The following is a 19,822-nucleotide window of genomic DNA, read 5'->3' on the forward strand; positions in this document are numbered from 1 at the left end:
TCAGCAGCAGGTTCGGCCTTCTGCTGGACAACTGGGAAACCCAGTTCCATTTCGCCTCCTGTCATTACTTGTGGGTAGTTGTCTTGTGGTGTACACTGAGGGAAGAAAAGCTGTGCAAAAGTGAGGGGCCAAGAACTGCACTATCAACTTCCATCATTGACTGTGAGGTTAAAACAAATAAATACAGACTCTTGTGCATACGGTGGTTAGCAATATTTAATTTGATGGTCTGACTTCTTAGTCAAAGTTGGTCATTTTAACACATTATCTTTCTCAAGACTTCTTACTTTCATGGTGCTAATTGGCTTCTGCCTGCCATGAAAAGAGGAGGTTTTAGGAAGGTAATGGAAAATAATCAAAATCAAACTATAGCCCCAAACTGTTTGTTGCAACACCAGTGGCTTTTGGAGATGGGGCTTTGATGAAACAGTGCAGCTCTTGATTACCCTAAACTATTTTCAGTCTTCTGCAACTTTTGATAACGTGGTTCTGTAGATCTCCTGTAAAGATAGAGGAAAACAATTTATATCTATGCCTTGGGGAGAGGAAAGAAAAAAAAAATCAGAAATCTACCAAGACACCTGGATTTCTGCGAAATTAAAATTTTATTACATTCACATGTAGAGCAAAAAGCATTGGTATTAACTAAGTACACAAGTGGAAGGAATAATGCCAGGTGGTTGTAATGTGTTTGAGTTTCAACAGAGGGGAGGAGAACTTTCTGGAACAGTTTTCTGTCCCCAAAAATACCTGTATTAGAACTTGCATTGTTCTAAAAAACTGTAGGTTTGCAATTCAGTATTTTTCTCAGTAAATTATTAGCTGTTTTTTCTTCTTGTTGTTAAGGAAATCCTTGTCTTTTGGTGTACATATCCCTGTTGCTTCTTGAGAAGCTTTTTTTTTCAGTATTAGTGCAAGCTGCAACTTAATTTATTTATATGAGGGTTATGTGGTGTTACTAACATCTGGAGAAAAGGGCAGATGCAGTATGGAGAGTCCCTTAGAAAAGGGTGCTTTTTTCGCTTCTATTGTTCCAAGTGTAGTTATATTTTCCTCTTTTTAGAGAAAAGCCTCACAGTTAAGTGAATGAAATAATGAAAACCTACAAACTCAAGCAGTAGTCTGCTTCATCAGCAGCATATTTCTATTAGTTCCAAAGCAGTGCTCAGCTTAATAGGCATCTTCTTGTTTATTAGCAGCCTGGAACCACCCCAGGAAGATTTTCACTATTGCGTTGTGCTGGTTTCCACCAGGAAGATCACAACGGATGGAGGACATATATCCTCACTGCTGTAAATCCTCCAGACTGATGGAGTTGAGCTTGTTTGAGTGTTTCTCCACAGATCATTTCCCACCTGCATTCAGCATTTATCAGTCGCTGCGTGACAGAGCTGTTGCAATCTTTGGGGTGCACCATCACTGCTGCGGTGGTGCACAAGGTGTGTGTGGATGAGAGCCAGCCCTGTGTGGGTGGGCTGCCCTCCACGGCAGTGTCTGTCTGTCCTTGGGCTGTAGGTTCATTCTACAGTCAGCTCAACTCAACACCCTGCTAATATACTTGAGGCTGACTGCCTGCATTTAGGAAGCAGGGCTCCTAAATGTGACTTTGGATGTCACTTCTCTGTATTCCTGTAGTGAAGCCGTAGCTCAGGAGGAATCTAGAACCAGTCAGCTCCTCTGTGTGAGAGTAACCTGACCTGCCGGGTAAAAGAACTCTTAAATTGAAAATGTTACAAATTCCTGTACAATTTAGGAGCACTACAAACTTATGCTCTGAACTTAATATCATATAAATTTGTAATTTTTTATTTAATAGAGCCTGACTTTTTAAGAATTGAAAAGAGTGTTTAGGAAGAATGTTAGATTTTGTTTAATTTGGTACAGTTAGTTTCTGGTCATTTTTGTGAGTGGGATACACTCACCTTGATATGTGAAGCTAAAGCCTGTGCAGTTTCTGCTTGGACTCTGTGGCTGCTCCAGCGGGGCACAAGCCTGCAGTAGTGTCCCTGTGCCATCACCCAGCACTTTGGGATGCCCTAGAGTATCTCTAGTAGCAACAGGCAGCTGAATCACATCCTGGATGTTGTTTATTAAAGGAACCATGTTGTAACATTTACTTTTGTCATGTGGTATTTTTGCAGATTTTGCTTTCTGCAGTTACGGCATCTGTTTTTACACCCATAGATTAATTATTCCTTGCACCACTAGTTTATGGGGCTCTATTGCTTCTGTGCTGTTCTCTTCCTTACTCCTCTCTCTACCTCCTCCACAGCATTGCATCTGACCTACTGTTGGGTTTGGTATGGCTGCAGGGATGATTACACCATGGCAGCATCTAATTTAATAAACAATAAAGCCACTGTTTTGTATATGTAAAGTTTGTCAATGGAAATAATGTTATCTGTGTGTTTTTTTATCACTCCACCACCAGCAAAATGTTCAGGTGTGGCTTTGGCATTTCTAACCTGTGCAATAAGCATTATTTATTGCTCAGAGCCACTGTCTAAGATGTTTTAGGTGGACTTTCCTGTCCTTGTAACTGATTAGCACGCAGGTTCTATATGAACTGATTTGGTTAATGGTGTGATTTTTCTAGTTACTGAAGTGCATAAATCACTCCAACCTCTAGCATGGAAGTGATTAAACATGGAAATGTATGGGAATGAGTTATACGGGTATAAACACGTTTCTCTATGTAGACACTTATGTGTGTCCACATGAGGAATCACAGCAATGTAATTGTATTGGATGTGAGTTTATCAAGAAAAGAGCAGTGTATGGTCCTGTGTTTCTCATATTTAATTCTGTGCTCATAACAACCCCCTCTTCCCTGCCTCTGTTGTGTATGCTTTTGTGCTATATGGATTGCCCTTCTAGAGGAATTTGTAATCTAGGGTGTTATTCTGAACGTACTGCTTTCTGTCTAGGTAGAGGAATCTCTGAGCAGGTGGGCTAAGTAAGGGGAAACACTAATATTGAAGTATAATAAATGTGCTGTTGGGCAGATGGCCTTGCAGCTTCCCTCATTGCAATTAAAGTAAGCTTTATAGGAAAAGAATGTTATTTGGGCAGCCAGGGTAACCTTTGCAGTTTTCATAGTATAGGTATAATAATATTATCTCCAATACATTTCCCTGCCTCGGTGCAGAGAGATATGTTGCTTATTTACTCAACATGATATCAGCATCTCCTGTTCCTCCTCTGTACAGCATGTGTCCCTTGGGCTGTATTTTCTGCCTATTACTTGAGTCCTGTTCTGAAGAGTCGTTCTTGTGTGCTTTCTTCACAATGTTCCTTAGGTCCCTTCTTGCTTCACTCAAAGGAGCTTAAAAATTAGGGCAGGTGTGCTTAGTGGTAGCATAATAGAGGAAATCTGGCACATGCTTGGACAGAGTCCATTTTTCTAGGTCAGCCCCCATGTACCTTACCCATTTTCCCTTCCTGCAGTCCCTTCCTCATCCATTAGAGCTCCAGCAGATGAAGCAGGGGTCCCATGGGCAACAGCCTGCTAGGCTGTACAACCCTGGCTTCTACCTGGCTTGGGTGCCAAGTTAGGGTGCTGTGAGAAAAGAGTGGATCATTAAAATCCAAAGTCTGAAATCCTTCACAGAAAGGGAGGTTTGCAAATGTGACTTGCAGGAGCATCTCTAATATCTGACGTACCTTAACTTGTGAAGCTTGTTTTGACTACCTTAATAGTGTTCTTTGTACATGCATTTTTTTTCTCCTTTGTCTGTTTGTGTAGGGATTTTAAAAAGCAGACTGAACATCTTTTCCACATTCCCTGGCAAATTTGTCTTCTGACAGTCCAAGCCCTAGTTCAGCAGCAGGGCTGGGACCTGGTAATGTGTTTTACAGGCTTCTGCCTAACAGCCCCAAATTGTCCTCTGCGTGAACCACACTTACAAAGGATGTTACAAAGTTTGTGTGTGACTTTCATGGGTATTTATTGAATGCAGAAGAGTGAGGATGTTTGGGAATACTTCATTTGTTCATTCTGGGCTCTGGAGGGTGGTGTTTTCTGGGGACACAGGCACAAACATAGTTAAGACACAGACATGTAAAAGTTTTAGAAGCGCTTTGTCTCTGAATTTTATTCATTAATGGGAAGCTTTTACTTAGGCTTTAAAGTAGTAGTGGCCTCTTTCTCTCCCTCGGGAAGCAGTTCCTGTAGAATCCCCCACAGAGCACACAGAGGTTAATTGTGCAGTCTCCTGCTTTTATGGGCTGCAATGAAGAAGGAGCTTGTGCAACTCTTGCAAAGGGAAAGGCAAGTGTGTTCTTGTCTTGTCTATGGAAACGCACTGTCCTTTCTCTTAGACAAGGCAGCAGTTAACAAAACAACATAGATGTGATTTCTGGCTAAGTAGTCAAAGTTGTGAAGATCTTGGAAAGCTTAATTCATTATGGTTTCATTGCCATGTTTGCAATTTATACAGAAAGAGGTTCCAGGCATGTGAGAGTGATGCCAGGTTCTCAAAGTAACATCCTGGAAAGGGGCAGAATTAGCAACCCCTTACTGTTTCTTCAAAGCATATACATGCTGTAGTGGGATCTCTATTGGGTTTGGATCCAGAACTTGTTTTGCCATTACTTTTCTAAGGCATTTCATGGAGAAACTTGGAGTGTTTCCTGATTTCCAGTGATTTGTATGTGGAATTTTGATGCTGAGTCTTCTCAAGGATGCAGAGGAAATACTGAGAACTAGTAGTGGTTTGAATGAAATTCATGAAAGCTGAGGGGCAAACTTGATGTACAAAGGAATACATCAAAGGATTTCCCCTATTCTGAGAAGGTTTTTTGTTGGTTGTTTGGTTTTTCTTGATCATGAGTTTTGAAAGGGAAATGGCTCTGGTAGTTTTTTCCAAGCTGCTTTAACGGTGTCATCTCTTTGTGGAGTCTGCATGAACAAGTTTATCAACAGGCATTTGAGGATGGGTACTGTTAACCATCATTTTATTAAAAAAAAAAGAAAAGTTGACAGGTTCAAAGGAGGCTCAGTTGAAACTGGTATGTTTTTTGCTTTTTACTTAAATGTGATCCTAAGACACAAGTTCTACTTTTTTACATTACTGCCTGTGAGGAGCTCAGTGTTCTGAATATATAGATTATCATGGCCTTTGGGATGTTGTGCATCCACCAGTTTACCTGCTTTCTGGCTTTTGGTATTGAATGATAAACACTCCAGTTCTGCTCCTGTCCTCCATTATCTGCACCCACAGCCAACCTGACCATCTTAAACATGATTAAAATATAATTCAAAAGTTATTAGCTAATTATGACGCAAAGTACTTAATTTGCCATTGCACCCTAATAACTTAAAGGTACTCCTGATAGCTCAGTAATAACCGTATCACAAGCAAAAGGACACGGTTGCTACTAACTTAATAGGCAGCTTCCCTCAAGATAAAACAAATAACATACCTCAATGAAATCGGATTCAAGCTTAGTAAAATCATCTTGGCAAGCAAAGAGAGTATTTGTTAATTTTTCTGTGAAATGTTATCATTGCCAAGAAAACTTGGTTACAAAAAACAGAGATGGCAAAAGTATTTGCATGAATAATTGATTTAACATTTCATTGGTTTAAGTGATTTTAGGAAAAGTGGTTTTGATATGCTCTGGAAAACTAGAAAGTTGTTTAAGGACTTATTTGCAAGATACCAAACACTGTAGGAGATGTGAGGCTTAAAGGCTTGTACACTGTTCTTCGTTATATCCAGTGTATGGACAAGCCTGAAAAGAAAGAATAGTAGAGATGGCATTTTAAAAGGTTAAAATCCTGGTGCTCAAGCTGTGGCTATGGTCTCTGGGTGTGCAGGGAAGCCCATGTGTGTAGCTCCTTATTGCCTGATGTCCTCACAAATGTCTTGAGTGAATTGCCCCCTGTGATGAGAGGGATGATGGCAGGCATCTGCAGCCTCCTGCCCTGCTCTGAGTCTCCAAGATTTGGCAGGTGGGTCACTCAGGGTGCTGGCTGCTCCCAGAAGTGTCTCAAAGTCCTAAAGGAAGAGAGGGGCTGTGGCACCAGTCTGTGGCTTGGCTGAAAAAACAGACAAGCAATCCCCCAATTTCGGGATTGCAAGGCTTAAGTTTTCTGGAGACGTATCTGTATGGTAGCAAAAGTACTTGAAGGTGTGTTTGGTATCTGAAGGCAAGCAAAACTGTGAGGATCACGGATGTATTCAGTCACAGGATATTCTGAATTGGAATGGATCCACAAGAATCATCAAGTCGAGCTCTTAAGTGAATGTCCCATACATGTCTTCGGAGGTGTCAGTGATTTCAGTGTCTGTCAAATGGAGGAACCTCACTTTCTTAAAAGTGATGGGGTTTGTGGTATAAAGATCCTGGTTTGGGGTGGGAGAACAACTGGTGAGCAGTGGATAGACCCCTCTCAACCACATCTGAAGCCTGTAATGCAACCTAAAGATCCAGGAGATTTGGCTGACATGGTATTGAAATTGCTTTTAAAACACTTACCTGCCCAGCCTTGTGTGAAAAAATGCAGATTAGGGTTTCAGCCTGTTCCTCTTATCAGTTCTGCATCTCCCTGGTTCACCAGAGCAGAGAGAGAAGGAATATGGTAAACAGAAACTCCCTGGCCCATCCATGGTCTGGGGTAGTGCTTTCCTGGCCTCACCCTTGTTACCATCTTGCAATGTGGGAGATGGTTTCCATCTACCTGCAAATACTGTTCTCTGGTCATGAGCCAACAGCTCTCAACATCCCATCCCAACCATTTACTCCTTTCTGTTCTGAAATGTCAGCATTTCTACGACAGTGCCCTTTGTGTCTGGGCAGATGATGGTCCTGATTCCATGGTTTTGGAAGGAGGGTTTGAACATCCCAAGGGAAGCCAGTGACAGAGATTACATTTTTGGACTGGCTTCTGTGGAACATTCAGGCACCCTACACCCACCAGGGTGACTGTCAGCCCACCAGTATGTTCTGTGCACCAGGGGAGTTGCTGTATTAGCTCTATTTCATGGTGTAATCATTAGTTCTGGTGTGAAACTCCTAGGTGGCTAGGTCACCTCTTTAGCAGGGAAAATACAGCTTTTAGTTTATTTTGGAAAAATTTCCTTTTTGGGCAAGCAGAGGTTTGGGTGCTTTTACTGACTTGGGGAGCCTTGGCCATCCATTTTTTAATGCACTCCTGTGTTTGCAGTGACCCATGTGTCCACGTTTGTTCCGCTGTCATTTCCATACCTGTCTCTCATTCTCCACGCTCATCTGTGGCGTAGACAGACGCAGTTTGCTCTCGTGTCAGTAGCATTCCTGCAACATGACTACACCACGTTGTGCAATTCATACTTTTCCAGTTAATGTGTCAGTTTGTCCATCTGGATTAGATCCAGCAGCTATTAGTTCATTTTGTAATATGTCTGATTGGCTTTCATCTCTGCTCCTGGTGCTGCCTCTGATCAGGCAGGTTGTAGCAAATCCCATGTTTCTCTCTTTTTTCTTAGTTGTTTGGTTTTTTGGGGGTTTTTTGTCTCTAGTGTGTTCCCTGATGATACCCTGTCACTCATCATTTCAGATCCTTCCCATCTGCTCCTCGCATGCTTTGCTCTGCCTTTAAGATTATTCACCACTTTTTGTCTATCTCACTTCCTTCTAAATGCCTTGTGAGCCCTCTGAGCTTGTCCCCACCTTTTCTTTTACTGTCATGCTGAAGTAACAATTTTAAGATGTTTGAAATCTCCTTCATGTAAATGATTCAGTTCCTTAATCTTTAGCAAATATTTCTACAAAGGTCTGACATCCTTTTACTCAGTATTTGGCATTTATCTGGCTCTTTAAAATGCCATGTAACTTTTTTTTTTTAACATCTTGTAAGAACTGGTGTTTAAATACTTCTTCCCGTACATTCTTCTTCTCTGTAATTTTGGCTCCTATATAAATACTTTTTCTATAGAAGGTTTAATGAGCTTTTAGGTTTTAATGCATTTTTCCCCTGTTACCTTTGCTTTATAATTATTTGTATTAATCCATCTTCTCATAATGTAGGAACTGTATGTGCCAAGAAATTCCTGAGACTCATGGACATGAAACCTTAAATTAAATGTAAGAAGAAAAAGATAAGAACAAATTATAATAGCACTGAGAGCAAGAGATTACAACAGGGTATTTGGTTAAAATGTGGTTTTCGTAATATATGTTCCTGAAAATTGCAAATGTATTCTGTTATGTTTATGAGCCAACTTTTGTTATGCAGAATTATAAAGGTTGCTATGTATTCAGTCTCTGTGGATCCAAATTATGTGAGTTATTCAAAAAATAAAAGCAGGTTGATACTGTCAAAGTGGTTCTCTAAAAAAAAGAATAGAAACCTCATAATTCTCCACTTGGGTAGGATAACATTTCTCACTGGCATGGACACCACTTCAACTGTACTAGCTGCTAGGGGACAGTGCAAAATTATATAATTTAGACATACGAGGAAGTAAAATTAAATAGCCATGAGATGAGCATACCATTAAACAGATCTCATTTATAATGGACTCTTATGCAAATTGCCTTTGAGCACTCAGTAAAAGAAAATGAAAAGAAATTAATAAGGATGGCTCGAACTAAAAAGTTGCAGAGGAAAAAAAAAGTAAAAGCTCGTTACAGCTCACTCTCCTCACACTCCAGAGTGTTAAATAAGCATTCCCATTAGCCACATAAATATAATGATGTGAAAATGAAACTTGCACTTAATTTTTAAGGACCAAACTCCTAATCCCTTTGCTGCAGTGGCTCCAACCAGATGAGTAAGATTTCAAAACAAATACATTTACTTTGTCATGTGATTCATCATTAGAGGGAAAGATATGTGTTTTCATGAGTATTTTGCTCTTTGCTGGCTGCTGAATATCGTCCCTCAGTGAAATCCAGGCAGTTACTTGCCTTGCCATTAGTGTGGGGTTGCAGGTTCCAGGGCACCACTGCTGCTCCTCCTGCTGCACAGCCCTTCTGATGGGTTAAAAAAAGGACTTCTCACCACTTTTCCTCCCTTTTTCTTGTTCTGTGAAAGACGTGGGGAGCACCAAACTCTGGCAGCTCAGAACTGTTGAAAGTAGTATATTGCAAAATATTTTCAGTTAGTTTGTAGTGTCCTCTGATAAAGATGTTAATAGAAGAAATTATATGCTGAATATATTCAATTATAAGAAACCTGTATTTTCTCAGAGGAGAAATGCTTATTTTTACCTTAGTTTGAAAGTAATGTAATATTCTGCATGTTTGTAAACATCAAGGCTTGCAGCTTTTCCATGTTCATTGGATCCTTTTGATTACAGAAATGAAGAATTTTAGCTTTGTCCAGTGAAGCCAGTAAAACACTTGGTAGAACTCTGTCATTTTTTCTTGGCATTAAGAGAGTTTTGCAATAATTGACTTGTTTAATTACTACTGGGCATCTTGTTCCTAATTATTGCTGCTTTCCCACATTTCCAGCTGAGGCAGAATATACTAAAGTGAAGTCTTTTCTCTTTATGTGTATAATAATATATTTAAATATTTATACAACAAGAGATCAAGGCTATAAACACACTATGTATACAGTTTTGCTGCAGACAGTATATTTTGATACTTGACAAGTAGGACTTTATTCTGAAGAATTTGAGAAATCCTACAAGCAATCATCTTCCTGTGCTAGCTTTTTGGTATAGAAATGCTGTTGCAGAAGTGCTGATCTGTGGGAAGAAAGATCCATCCCTGTAGTATTTTATGGAATTAAAATGACAATATTTTCCATTCCCTGTTGTTTTTTCTCCAGTAAACGAGGGCTTGTAGCTGCACCTAGTTTGTGTCTTTTCTCGCATGGAAGCAGAGTTTTCCACTGGTTATATTTTCAACCCTTGAAGCATTCAATTTCTGACAGTGGAATGATACTTAAAGCCACAGACATTAATTATTACCCATTGGAGGTCACACTTTCAACCCATGGGACATTAATTTTCCTGATATATGGAAAATTCCAGCCTGTTAGTTTTAATTAAATATTTCAGAAGCACATTTTCTTGTAAATGGACTACAGTTTCTTATCCTTTACCCTTGATATTTGGCTAATTCTGCATATAATTATCATCTTATTTTGCAAACCTCCTTCAAAGTGCTCTCCTGTCTCGAAACTCCATTCAGCTGTTATGTATTTGTCATTTAAAACAGAAAGGTGTCTTTGCCAGTCATCAGCCAACATTGTCAAGAAGAAGATGGGGAAAAACATCTTTCAGGTTTTCTTGGGAAGTGAAATTACAATGACTTACCAGTCCTTTCTTGTGCTAGCAAACTGGTGTCTCTTAAGCATGTATAATCCCAGTGTGAGACCCAGCAGGAGTGCCAGCAAAGCTTTGGGTGACAGGGAGGATGGTGATCAAATTGTATTGTACAATTGAGGAGGTGACAGGTGAGGCATGAGGGAGTGCTTCCCACTGTGCCCCTGGGAACACAAGAGTTCCTGGTGAGGATGCTGGAAGGTGAGGATGCTGGTTGTTCGCTAGATCCTGGCATAGCCCAGTCTCCTCTCCTGATGGATGTGGCAAATGCAGATTAGGAACCAGGACCATGTCACCAGATTTGGATCCCATCGTACCTCAGGTTTTTTCCTTGAAGGCCACATGAAGGATGCTGGAATCTACATTTTTCCATCTGAAAAGGAAAAAAAAATATTTTCTTTACAGAAGTCTCTGCTGGGGGTCTACCCTTCCAAAGCTGTTTTAATGTGTGAAAGTGTCTTGCAGAGTGATCCTGGGAGGGGAGTCAGGAGGGAACTGGGACTTTGCAGTTCCTGGGATTTTGCTGCTGCTGCTGTTGTTGCTGCTGCAGAGCAGCAGAGCACTGAGGCAGCGCTTTCTGTTAACACTTCCAGTCCATTCCCAAAGACATTCAGGTCCCAGGTAGCACTCCCAGTGGCTGAGCACTCTCCTCAGCATTATGGTTTTGTCTGAAGGCTCCATCCTCTGATACTATCTTGCTCTTCTCTAAACAATTAATAAAATGGAGACAAAAAGCCTAGAGGTTTAAAATATGTAATTATATAAGTAATTTAGAACTAGGAAAATGGTGCAGAAACCAATTACAATTATACATTTCAGTAATGACTGACTTTGGCCAAATACATGTTTTGTGTGTGAATTCCGTGATAAATTTGAAGATGACATGCTTGAGTATAGGGGAAAATTAATTCTAAATGCTGAGTACTTCCATATTAGACATAAAATGTGGCTCATACACCACGTGAACAGGAGCCTGTGTTATATGGGCTGTCGCAGCTTTTGAGCAGCAGGGCAGGCAGTAACAAGTCTTTGAGGAAGAAAGCTCAAATAGTTCAAGGGATGGCTTTGAAAAAAAAGTGTTCTGTACCTGCTCATGATGCAAAATATATTTAATTTGTTGTATGTTACAGATTTCATGCAACTTGAATTGATTCATGCATTTATTACAGAATTGTAAATGGCCAGCTGGGGTTAATGGAGTTTTGTTTTCTGGTCTCCTCCCAGCTGGTGAGAAGCTATAGATGAGATTTGTATTCTGTTCACAACTTATATATAGACCAGCTCCAGGCACAGACATTGTTCCAAACTCAATTTGGGCTGCCTGTGCCATTTTCAAAGGGAGGATATTTGGCTGTTGATGCAACACAGTGTATGGTTGCCTGGAGCCCTACGCCTCTGCAGTTCCCTGAGGCCCTGCTGCAAGCCCTGCTGCCTCCCCCTCTTTGGGAACCACTTCTTTCTTTTGCCTCTTGAATCCCTTCTGGACATCCCCTTCTGTTGGCCACTGGATGGGGCATCTCAGCCTGGGGTGCTTCGTGCAGCCAGGAGGGCTGATCACCTCTGAGTATTTGGTGGCTTTTTTTTATTGCTGGTAGTGGGGGTTCATTGTTTATTCACTGCTTTTAAAACAAAACAAAACCAGTGTGCCGTGACTGTTTGTTGACAAAAAGTGCTTCCACATTGCACTACAGACATGTGAACAGGCACACAAAATCAGACCTGCCAGTAACTCCTGCTCGTTTCATTGGGAAACCACCAGTGACTCAGGAGTGTTTTGCAAATGCCCCAGTGCAGTAACAAAACATTTATTTGGTGTCACTCTGAGGGTTTTGTTTGACTTTTTCAGCCCTTCCTATTGCTCTAACTAAAGCTGATTTGGGAGGCCCACATGCAGAAATGTATCTGTTCTCAGTGGTTGATGTTGCAAGACCTGTTGCCAAGAGGAGGCTCTCTAAGTGGCTGTGTGGTTCTAGTGGTCAGTGGGTGGTGTCTAAAACTTGAGATATTTTTCTGTATTATTTGAGTGTTCTTCTTGATACCTGCCACAAGCACTTAACTTTTACATTAAAGCATTACCTCACATTGAAATGTTATCAGCTCTGCACCCCCATCTTTACATTACCACAATGTGCTGCCCCTACCTTAGCTGTGCCTGTCCTAATGTTGGTTGCAGTAAATGGTATCCAAAAAGTGACCTGAGTTTAAAAACAAGTGAAAACTAAGCAAAGAACCAAACCAAACTATTCCCCAGGTACAGATTCCAAACTAAATCCAAACTAAATCAAGTTCCCTATGCAATCCAAACTAAATCAAGTTCCCTAAGTGCTGTATAAAACAGAATGAGTCAGTCCAGGGCGTTGGAGCATCTAGAGGGGATGAGCTGTGCTGAAGGGAACTGTCAAAAGAGGTGTCCAAAATAATTGAGGCATTGTCATCTTATGAGATACAGACTGGGGCAGTGAGGTGGGTGGGAGAGGCTGCTGGCCTGGCTTCTTCCCTTCCACCTCCCCAGCTGTGCTGCTTGGAACTTAATGAGGCTATGCTGGAAAATATGTGGCTTACACAGTGGTTTGAAACCAGCCCTTTTCTAATGAAACAAAGCCACAGAGCTGCTTCAGTGAAGTGTGCATGGGAGGGTTTTGTAGTGCTGGGCTATTTGAGCAGCTCTTGAGCTGAGCTTGGTCTGACTGTGCTCCTTGTCTCTTGTTTCCTCTCCAGAATTGGCCGGCTTTTCGATGGCACAGAGCCCATTGTCCTCGACAGTCTCAAGCAGCATTATTTCATCGACAGAGATGGGCAGATGTTCAGATATATCTTGAATTTCTTAAGGACATCAAAACTCCTCATTCCTGATGATTTCAAGGTGAGATTTCAAGGGACTTGGGTGTTTTGCATGTACCTTGGTAAAGCAAGTATCTGGTGTGTAGTCAAAACAGAGGCCTGGATAGGGAAGGTGGACTTGCAGGGTATGGTGTTTGATTTCAGGTACATGGCAAAAGTAAGAATGGGGTTGCTAAAGTGGTGTCTTCCTTTCCTAGAGTGGCATCAATTTTAAACTTTCCCCTCCTGGCTATAGTGGTAATAAAGCAACCTTGCCAGATTTGACCCAGGGAAATTAAATGTTGTACCATACTCTTGGAAACAGAAGCGACAATCTGCAACTGACTGCTCATGAGCTTTACTGATTATTTGTCCTTTCATCCAATTTTATGCTTCCCCAGTGATTGCAGCAGCTCCAGTTTCCACTCCCACACTAAAATTCAGAAAATGGTGTGTGAATCACAATATTGACAAAATAAACTGCACACATGGTAATATTTGGGCATTAAGTCATAGACTGTTTTCTCCCTCAGATTCTTGAATGCGTACTGCAAGTTTAATTTTGGAGTTTTAGTCAGGAATGAATTGTTCTATGTTTATTATTTAAACTTGAATAAAGTGGTTGCTTTTTTTTTTTAGTTTTTTTTTTTTTAGTTTTTAGTAACAAATTGAATTAGTGATATTTCAATGTCAGACAAAGCTTACAGAGGCAGAGCCTCAGAATCCATGCGATGTTTATCTGCTAGTAGGTATGAGGGTATATATATGGGGTCTTCAGTCAGAACAGATCCTTACCTTCACTTCATGACCACCTGGTTCACTGCAGGAAATGCAGCAGTTGGGATTGGACAGGAGAGGTGATGGGTGATGAGGCAGGGATGGAGCAGCAGGACTGGTATTCAGTCCTTTTCCCCTCGTAGCTGAGACAGTTTTTCAGGCATTTGGGCATAACAGGTGTGAGGCTGAGTTCAAGAGCTGTATTTCAGCAAGCTTTGAATTATCTGCTGTAGACACATCCTTGCTACTCCCCTAGTGACAAGGGCAGATCTCCCTGAATAATGAGGAGTTTGGAGAAAACAGATAAGCATCACTTCCTTCTTTTGAAGCCTTAGCATGGATTTGTGCTGCTCTCGGCACTTCTCCTGCAGGTAATCAGAAATACAGAAAAAGGAAAAGTCACCTTTCATGCAATATTAAGAAATTACATATGTAGAGCTTTTTAAACACATAAATATACTGTAGCTGTGTTGAAATTAAAAATGTAATTCCTGGCAAGTTCACCTAACTGTGATGTTCAAAGGGGTGTCCTCCCCAGTTATGCTTTAAGGTGTACAAAAAAACCAGTGATTAAAATGAACAGTGTTTCTTGTTTCTTAGAAATGTATGTGTTACATTACTTTTTTTGTTACACAATAAATGTAAGCAGTATTTAGTATTTTTACCATGATTTAGGTGTCCTCATCAAGTATTTGGTTTCCAGTTCAAATTCAGGACCATACTGACTGTTACCAGGCTTCTCTTGTCATTTTGTTTCTCTCTCATCCCTAATTCTCATGTATCTCTTTTCTCTGTATAAATATTTTCCAAATGGTTTTATGCTCTTACACCTAGAAAAATAAGATTTTTTAAAAAACATTTTTTAAATTTAAAAAATGGCAGTAGGCAGACTCCACATCATCAGTTCTAAATTACTTCTGCAGTGGCTATGCCTAGAAATGCATTCCCTCTGCTCTGGCATTTGAGATGATGTAGTAAACAATACTAGTGGCAAAATAGGGAAGTATTAAAAAATACTTAATTTTTAAAATGCACTAATATGTGCAAACATTATGCAAATATCTGAATCATTTTACACTAACAAACATTGCAGGCTTCCTCATTTACATTCTTATACCTGTTATAATGCCTGCTAGTATTGCTGTAAGACACAATGGATCCTAGTGATGAATTTTCTGAATCCTGATTGAATTCTGTTCCATCTGTTCAATGAGATCATTATTATATGACATCACTGTGGGGATGAAATATGGGGAAAAGTGGGATTTTTTTTTTTTTTTTTTTCAGAAGTGAGTTGAGCAAGCATAGCCTTACTTTTGCAAGTGCTGCTATACTCATTGTGTTCCAAGTAGCTGATTGTTGGAATCCGGGAAATTTCTCTGGCTGCCCTGGAGGACTTGAAACCCTGACAGGGGGCTTGGAAACCTTGGCACAGAGTCAAAAACACCTGTGCCTTCGATTTTAGCCCTTGGAAAAAACAATTACCAACTTTGTATGAAGATGTGCAAGACACAAGAGTTTGAATAGAGTGTTAGTGAATTTATCACAGGGTGAAAATGTAGAATTTTGAGTTTTTAGAATGGGGGTTCAGGTGCCAAGATAGAGGGATTTGGGCATGCCTTGTCCTTCTTCCTTCTTCTTCTTAGCCTCCATCTTCTGGGTGATGTTGGTACTTTTAGATTGGTTTAGAGTAGAAACACACTGTCTAACATAGGTGATAGGAATTGGGAAATTATTGTAAATAATGGACATGTAGTTTTTAGTATGAAAGAGAACACCACCTTTGAAGGCAGTCAGTGTGCCTCAACCCAACCTGCCAGACAGACCTCAGCAGGTCAGAGAAAGAGTGTTATAGATAAGAAATAATAAACAACCTTGAGAACAAGAACAGAAGAATCCTGACTCCTTCTTCAGCTGCCAGGCTGGGCAAAGAGACTAACATATCTCGGGGTCATTGTGACCACAGAGACCCCTGAGAGCTGATGGTTATTTTTTGCTTGCACTGTTACTTTATTACACCTTCCTACACAGTCATGAGGAGCTCTGTTGGAAGGGTTCCTAAAGCAGTGTCGGCCTGAATATCCATCTACCTTAAGCACCACATTAGCAATGCCTCTCTTAATGTGCGTGTCTTTCAGGACTACAGCTTGTTATATGAAGAAGCAAAGTATTTCCAGCTTCAGCCCATGCTAGGAGAGATGGAACGGTGGAAACAGGACCGGGAGAGCGGCCGCTTCTCAAAGTCCTGCGAGTGCCTGGTGGTGCGAGTGGCCCCAGATCTCGGCGAGAGGATTACGCTGAGTGGAGATAAGTCATTGATAGAGGAGGTGTTCCCGGAGATCGGGGATGTGATGTGTAACTCTGTCAACGCCGGCTGGAACCACGACTCCACACACGTCATCCGCTTCCCGCTGAACGGATACTGTCACCTCAACTCAGTTCAGGTAGGACGTCACACGGGCAGTTTTTGAAAGGGAGCTGCTGGCCAGGTGCCAGTGGGCTGACCCTGTTCCATGTCACTGGAGCGTTTTGGTGAGCAGAATCAGCTGGAGGCTTTAAGCAAGTTACTTAACTTCTGTGTGTCGAGTTGTCTTTCTCCATTTAATTAATGTATCATCATTTAATCCCTTTAATTCATGTATCTCCATTTTATTCATGTATCAATTCAAATCTCTTTGCAAACAAACTACAGTAGTGTTAGAATTTTCCATGGTCATAGGGAAAACCCTTCACTTTCACTTCCAGTGGTTTTTCCTGATTTTCTATAGCATAGTGGAGTCCTGTTGCAATTGATAGGACAAGGGATAATGATTTGAACTAAAATAGGGTAGATTTTTACTAGATAAAAGGAGGAAATTTTTTCAGTGAGGGTGGTGAAACACTGGAACAGGTTGCCCAGATAAGTGGTGGATGCCCCATCCATGGAAATATTCAAGGGTCAGGCTGGACAGGGCTCTGAGCAGCCTGATTTAGTTGTAGATGTCCCTCCTCATTGCAGAGGGGTTGAACTTGATGATTTTTAAAAGTTCCTTTAAACTCAAAGTATTCTATGATGCAATGTAGCAATGTCTAAAATCAGTAGATGTTATGAAATGGATAAGGGATAAGAAAAAATCTGGGAGACAAATGCAGGTAATTCCTGGAATAATTATAATCAACTGCAGTGTTAGTGTTATGTATTTATCCTTTGTTGGTTAAAAACACCCAGCCTCAGACACCTGCCTGCCCCTAGTTAGCACATCCTGCATAGCCAGCACTTCCCATGTGAAATCATCAATGGCATAATTGATGCTGTTTGACTTAAACACACCACCTAAGTGCTGCAGGCTCATGGGTGAATTCTTTTACAGAACAGGCTTGCAAGCTGAGCTTGGCATCTTTTCATCTGCCAGGTCCCAGTGTCCAGGTAGAGAATCACAGTCATTAAGGCTGGAAAAGATCTCCAAGATCAACAAGTTCAGCCTTTGATCAATCACCACCATGTCAACTAAACCACAGCACCAAGTGCCACATCTGGTCATTTCTTGAATATTTCCAGGGATGGTGACTCCACCACTGCCCTGGGTAGTCCATTCCAATGCTGAACCACCCTCATGGTGAAGAAATTCTTTCTGATGTCCAACCCAACCTGAATGCCCCCTGGTGCATCTTGAGGCCATTTCCTCTTGACCTGTTGCTGGTTTCCTGGTAGAAGAGCCTGACACCCACCTTGCTACAGCCTCTTTTCAGGTAGTTTTAGAAGGTCACCCCTGAGCCTCTTTTTCTCTAGATGAAGCACTGGGGCACCCTGAAGGCTGGCCAGGCACTACACCTGTGCTAGCACTTAACACAAGGCTCCAGACAGACCTATCTAGATCTATCTAACCCATGTTATGCTTGGACAGTTGTCTCTTACTGGCCTTGACTGTCATGCTGAAACATCAAAATATTTTGTCATCGAGATTAATGCAAATTTAGGACAGCCTTAGATGTCAGATTACAACTGAAAAGAATTTTCAAGGATGACTGCTTAGCTATATCATATGACAGTTATCAAGGCAGTTGTATCCTTGAACACTTTGTCACTTATTCTGATGCTTACATTTTTGTTGCACAAATAAGAATTACAAAGCATATTTACTGATGTGAAAAACCTGAGTTAGAGTGGCAAAATATGTGCAGGCTTGTGTAATGATCCCACACTGGAAGGAAGGACATAATTATCTCCCAGTACTAATAAAAATGGGACACAGGAAAGGACTACCAATAGACCTGAAGGATGAGGTACAGAACAAATGGATTGTCCAGGGCTGAGCTAGTTTCCATAGTTGTTTCCACCACATTTTTTCTCAGGACCCAAGTTCTCATGTTCTTTTTTCCAGTGGCTTACACTGACACATCTGGGCAGGGGCAGGGGATTTTGGCATATATTGTTAAAAGCTAAAGATCACATGTGTTTTGATCACTGTTTCCAGGTTTCTTTTCCTATCCCTTCCTTTTTTATATGACTGCTGTGCAGTTAGCCATGCTCAAGTACTTTGGAAAGACATTTGCCAACCTGAAGCATTTTATGAAAAGATGTGGCATGTCTTCTTTGAAGCATTTTTAAACCTCAGCTTGCTTCTTCCCCTGCCCTAGTCCTTTGCAGTCTTCTGCCATTCTGCTTGCCAGTGTTGTCCCAGCATGCATGCAAGCCAATTTCACAACTGGTGAAACAGCTGGGGAAGCCATGGTAGGCGCCAGATTCCAGCACAGCCCTTGTGAGGTCTGAATAGAGGGTCCCACATCCTGTGGGGTCCAGGAGCATCAGCCCCTTCGTGGGTTTAGCAGGCTGACCCTGGTAAATCCCAGGAAATCACCTTCACAGGCGAGGCAAAACAAAGAGTTGGTTTTTAAGTCTCTAGTAAATATCATGGTAGGTTTTCTGAAATTATGACCGTTGTTATCTACACTGTCACCATTTCATTGTGGTGTTTGCTCAGCATCTGCTGTGCAATCATGTATTTGCCCTTTTGTGTTGTAAATTCTGTAAAGCAGAGAATGTGTTTTTCTAGTCCTCTTTCTGTGGCCAGAAGAAAACTGGATTTGTTGACAGTACTAAAAAAATAAAATAAATTTTTCTTCATTTTTCTTTTTCACTGCTCAGTGGCCATAGTCAGCAGAAATCAATCCAGTACAGTTAAGCTGTGTAACCACTTTTTTTCCCCATGACTGAATCCATTTGAAAACAGCAGTTATTATCATTGCACTGCAAGTAGTCTGTTAATTTACTTATCCATTGGTGTTTGTTTCCTCTTTTTGCAGGTACTTGAGAGGTTACAGCAAAGAGGGTTTGAGATTGTTGGCTCATGTGGAGGTGGAGTGGACTCTTCCCAATTCAGTGAATACGTACTGAGACGAGAACTCAGAAGGACATCTCGTGCACCCTCTGTCATTCGAATAAAGCAAGAGCCTCTGGACTAAAATGGACATGTTTCTTTATGCAAAAAAAAAAAAAAAGGAAAACAAAGAGGAAAAACAAAAAGGGGGACATTTCATGTGCAGTTTGGACTCCAAACAAGTCCTGGAACTAAAATTGAATAAAAGACACATTTATATCAAATATAGAGACCACACCTGAATTCATATGGGAACACTTGGAATAGTAGTGATAATAATAATAACCTCAAGGTATAAAAGAAAACACACACACACATAAAAAAAAATATGTATGTATATGTATGTCTGTACATATATATATGTATGTATATGTCAAAGGGTAGGAAATGCAATGACAAAATGTGGTAGGTGAGGTTGGTGCTGTGATGGCCATTAAGTGTCCCAGGCCCTTCCCGGGCCCACTTAACGGTGTACAAGCCATTGCCAGGGGGGGATTCATGGACTGTTCTTCACCCATTTTCATTGCCAAACAGCCATCCACTTTTTAATGTGTACACACTTTGACTCAACTTTATTTGCATATGGAGGTTTATGTCTGTCTT

General features: G+C 41.0%; 1 protein-coding gene across 1 annotated transcript in view; it reads left to right on the forward strand.

Moving 5' to 3' along the window:
- KCTD1 (potassium channel tetramerization domain containing 1) overlaps positions 1–19,365 on the forward strand; it is a 67,911-nt gene extending 48,546 nt beyond the window's left edge. The window contains exons 3-5 of the mRNA XM_054284801.1: positions 12,984–13,128; positions 16,001–16,306; positions 19,146–19,365. Of these exons, the coding sequence (XP_054140776.1) occupies positions 12,984–13,128; positions 16,001–16,306; positions 19,146–19,304 (610 nt within the window). The 3' untranslated portion in view covers positions 19,305–19,365. The remainder of the gene's footprint in view (positions 1–12,983; positions 13,129–16,000; positions 16,307–19,145) is intronic.
- Positions 19,366–19,822: the final 457 nt, after the last annotated feature.

This window comes from Melozone crissalis, unplaced genomic scaffold, assembly GCF_028551555.1.
Source record: "Melozone crissalis strain CALT ecotype California unplaced genomic scaffold, PUWL_Pcris_2 ptg000042l_1, whole genome shotgun sequence".
NCBI classification, from domain to species: domain Eukaryota; kingdom Metazoa; phylum Chordata; class Aves; order Passeriformes; family Passerellidae; genus Melozone; species Melozone crissalis.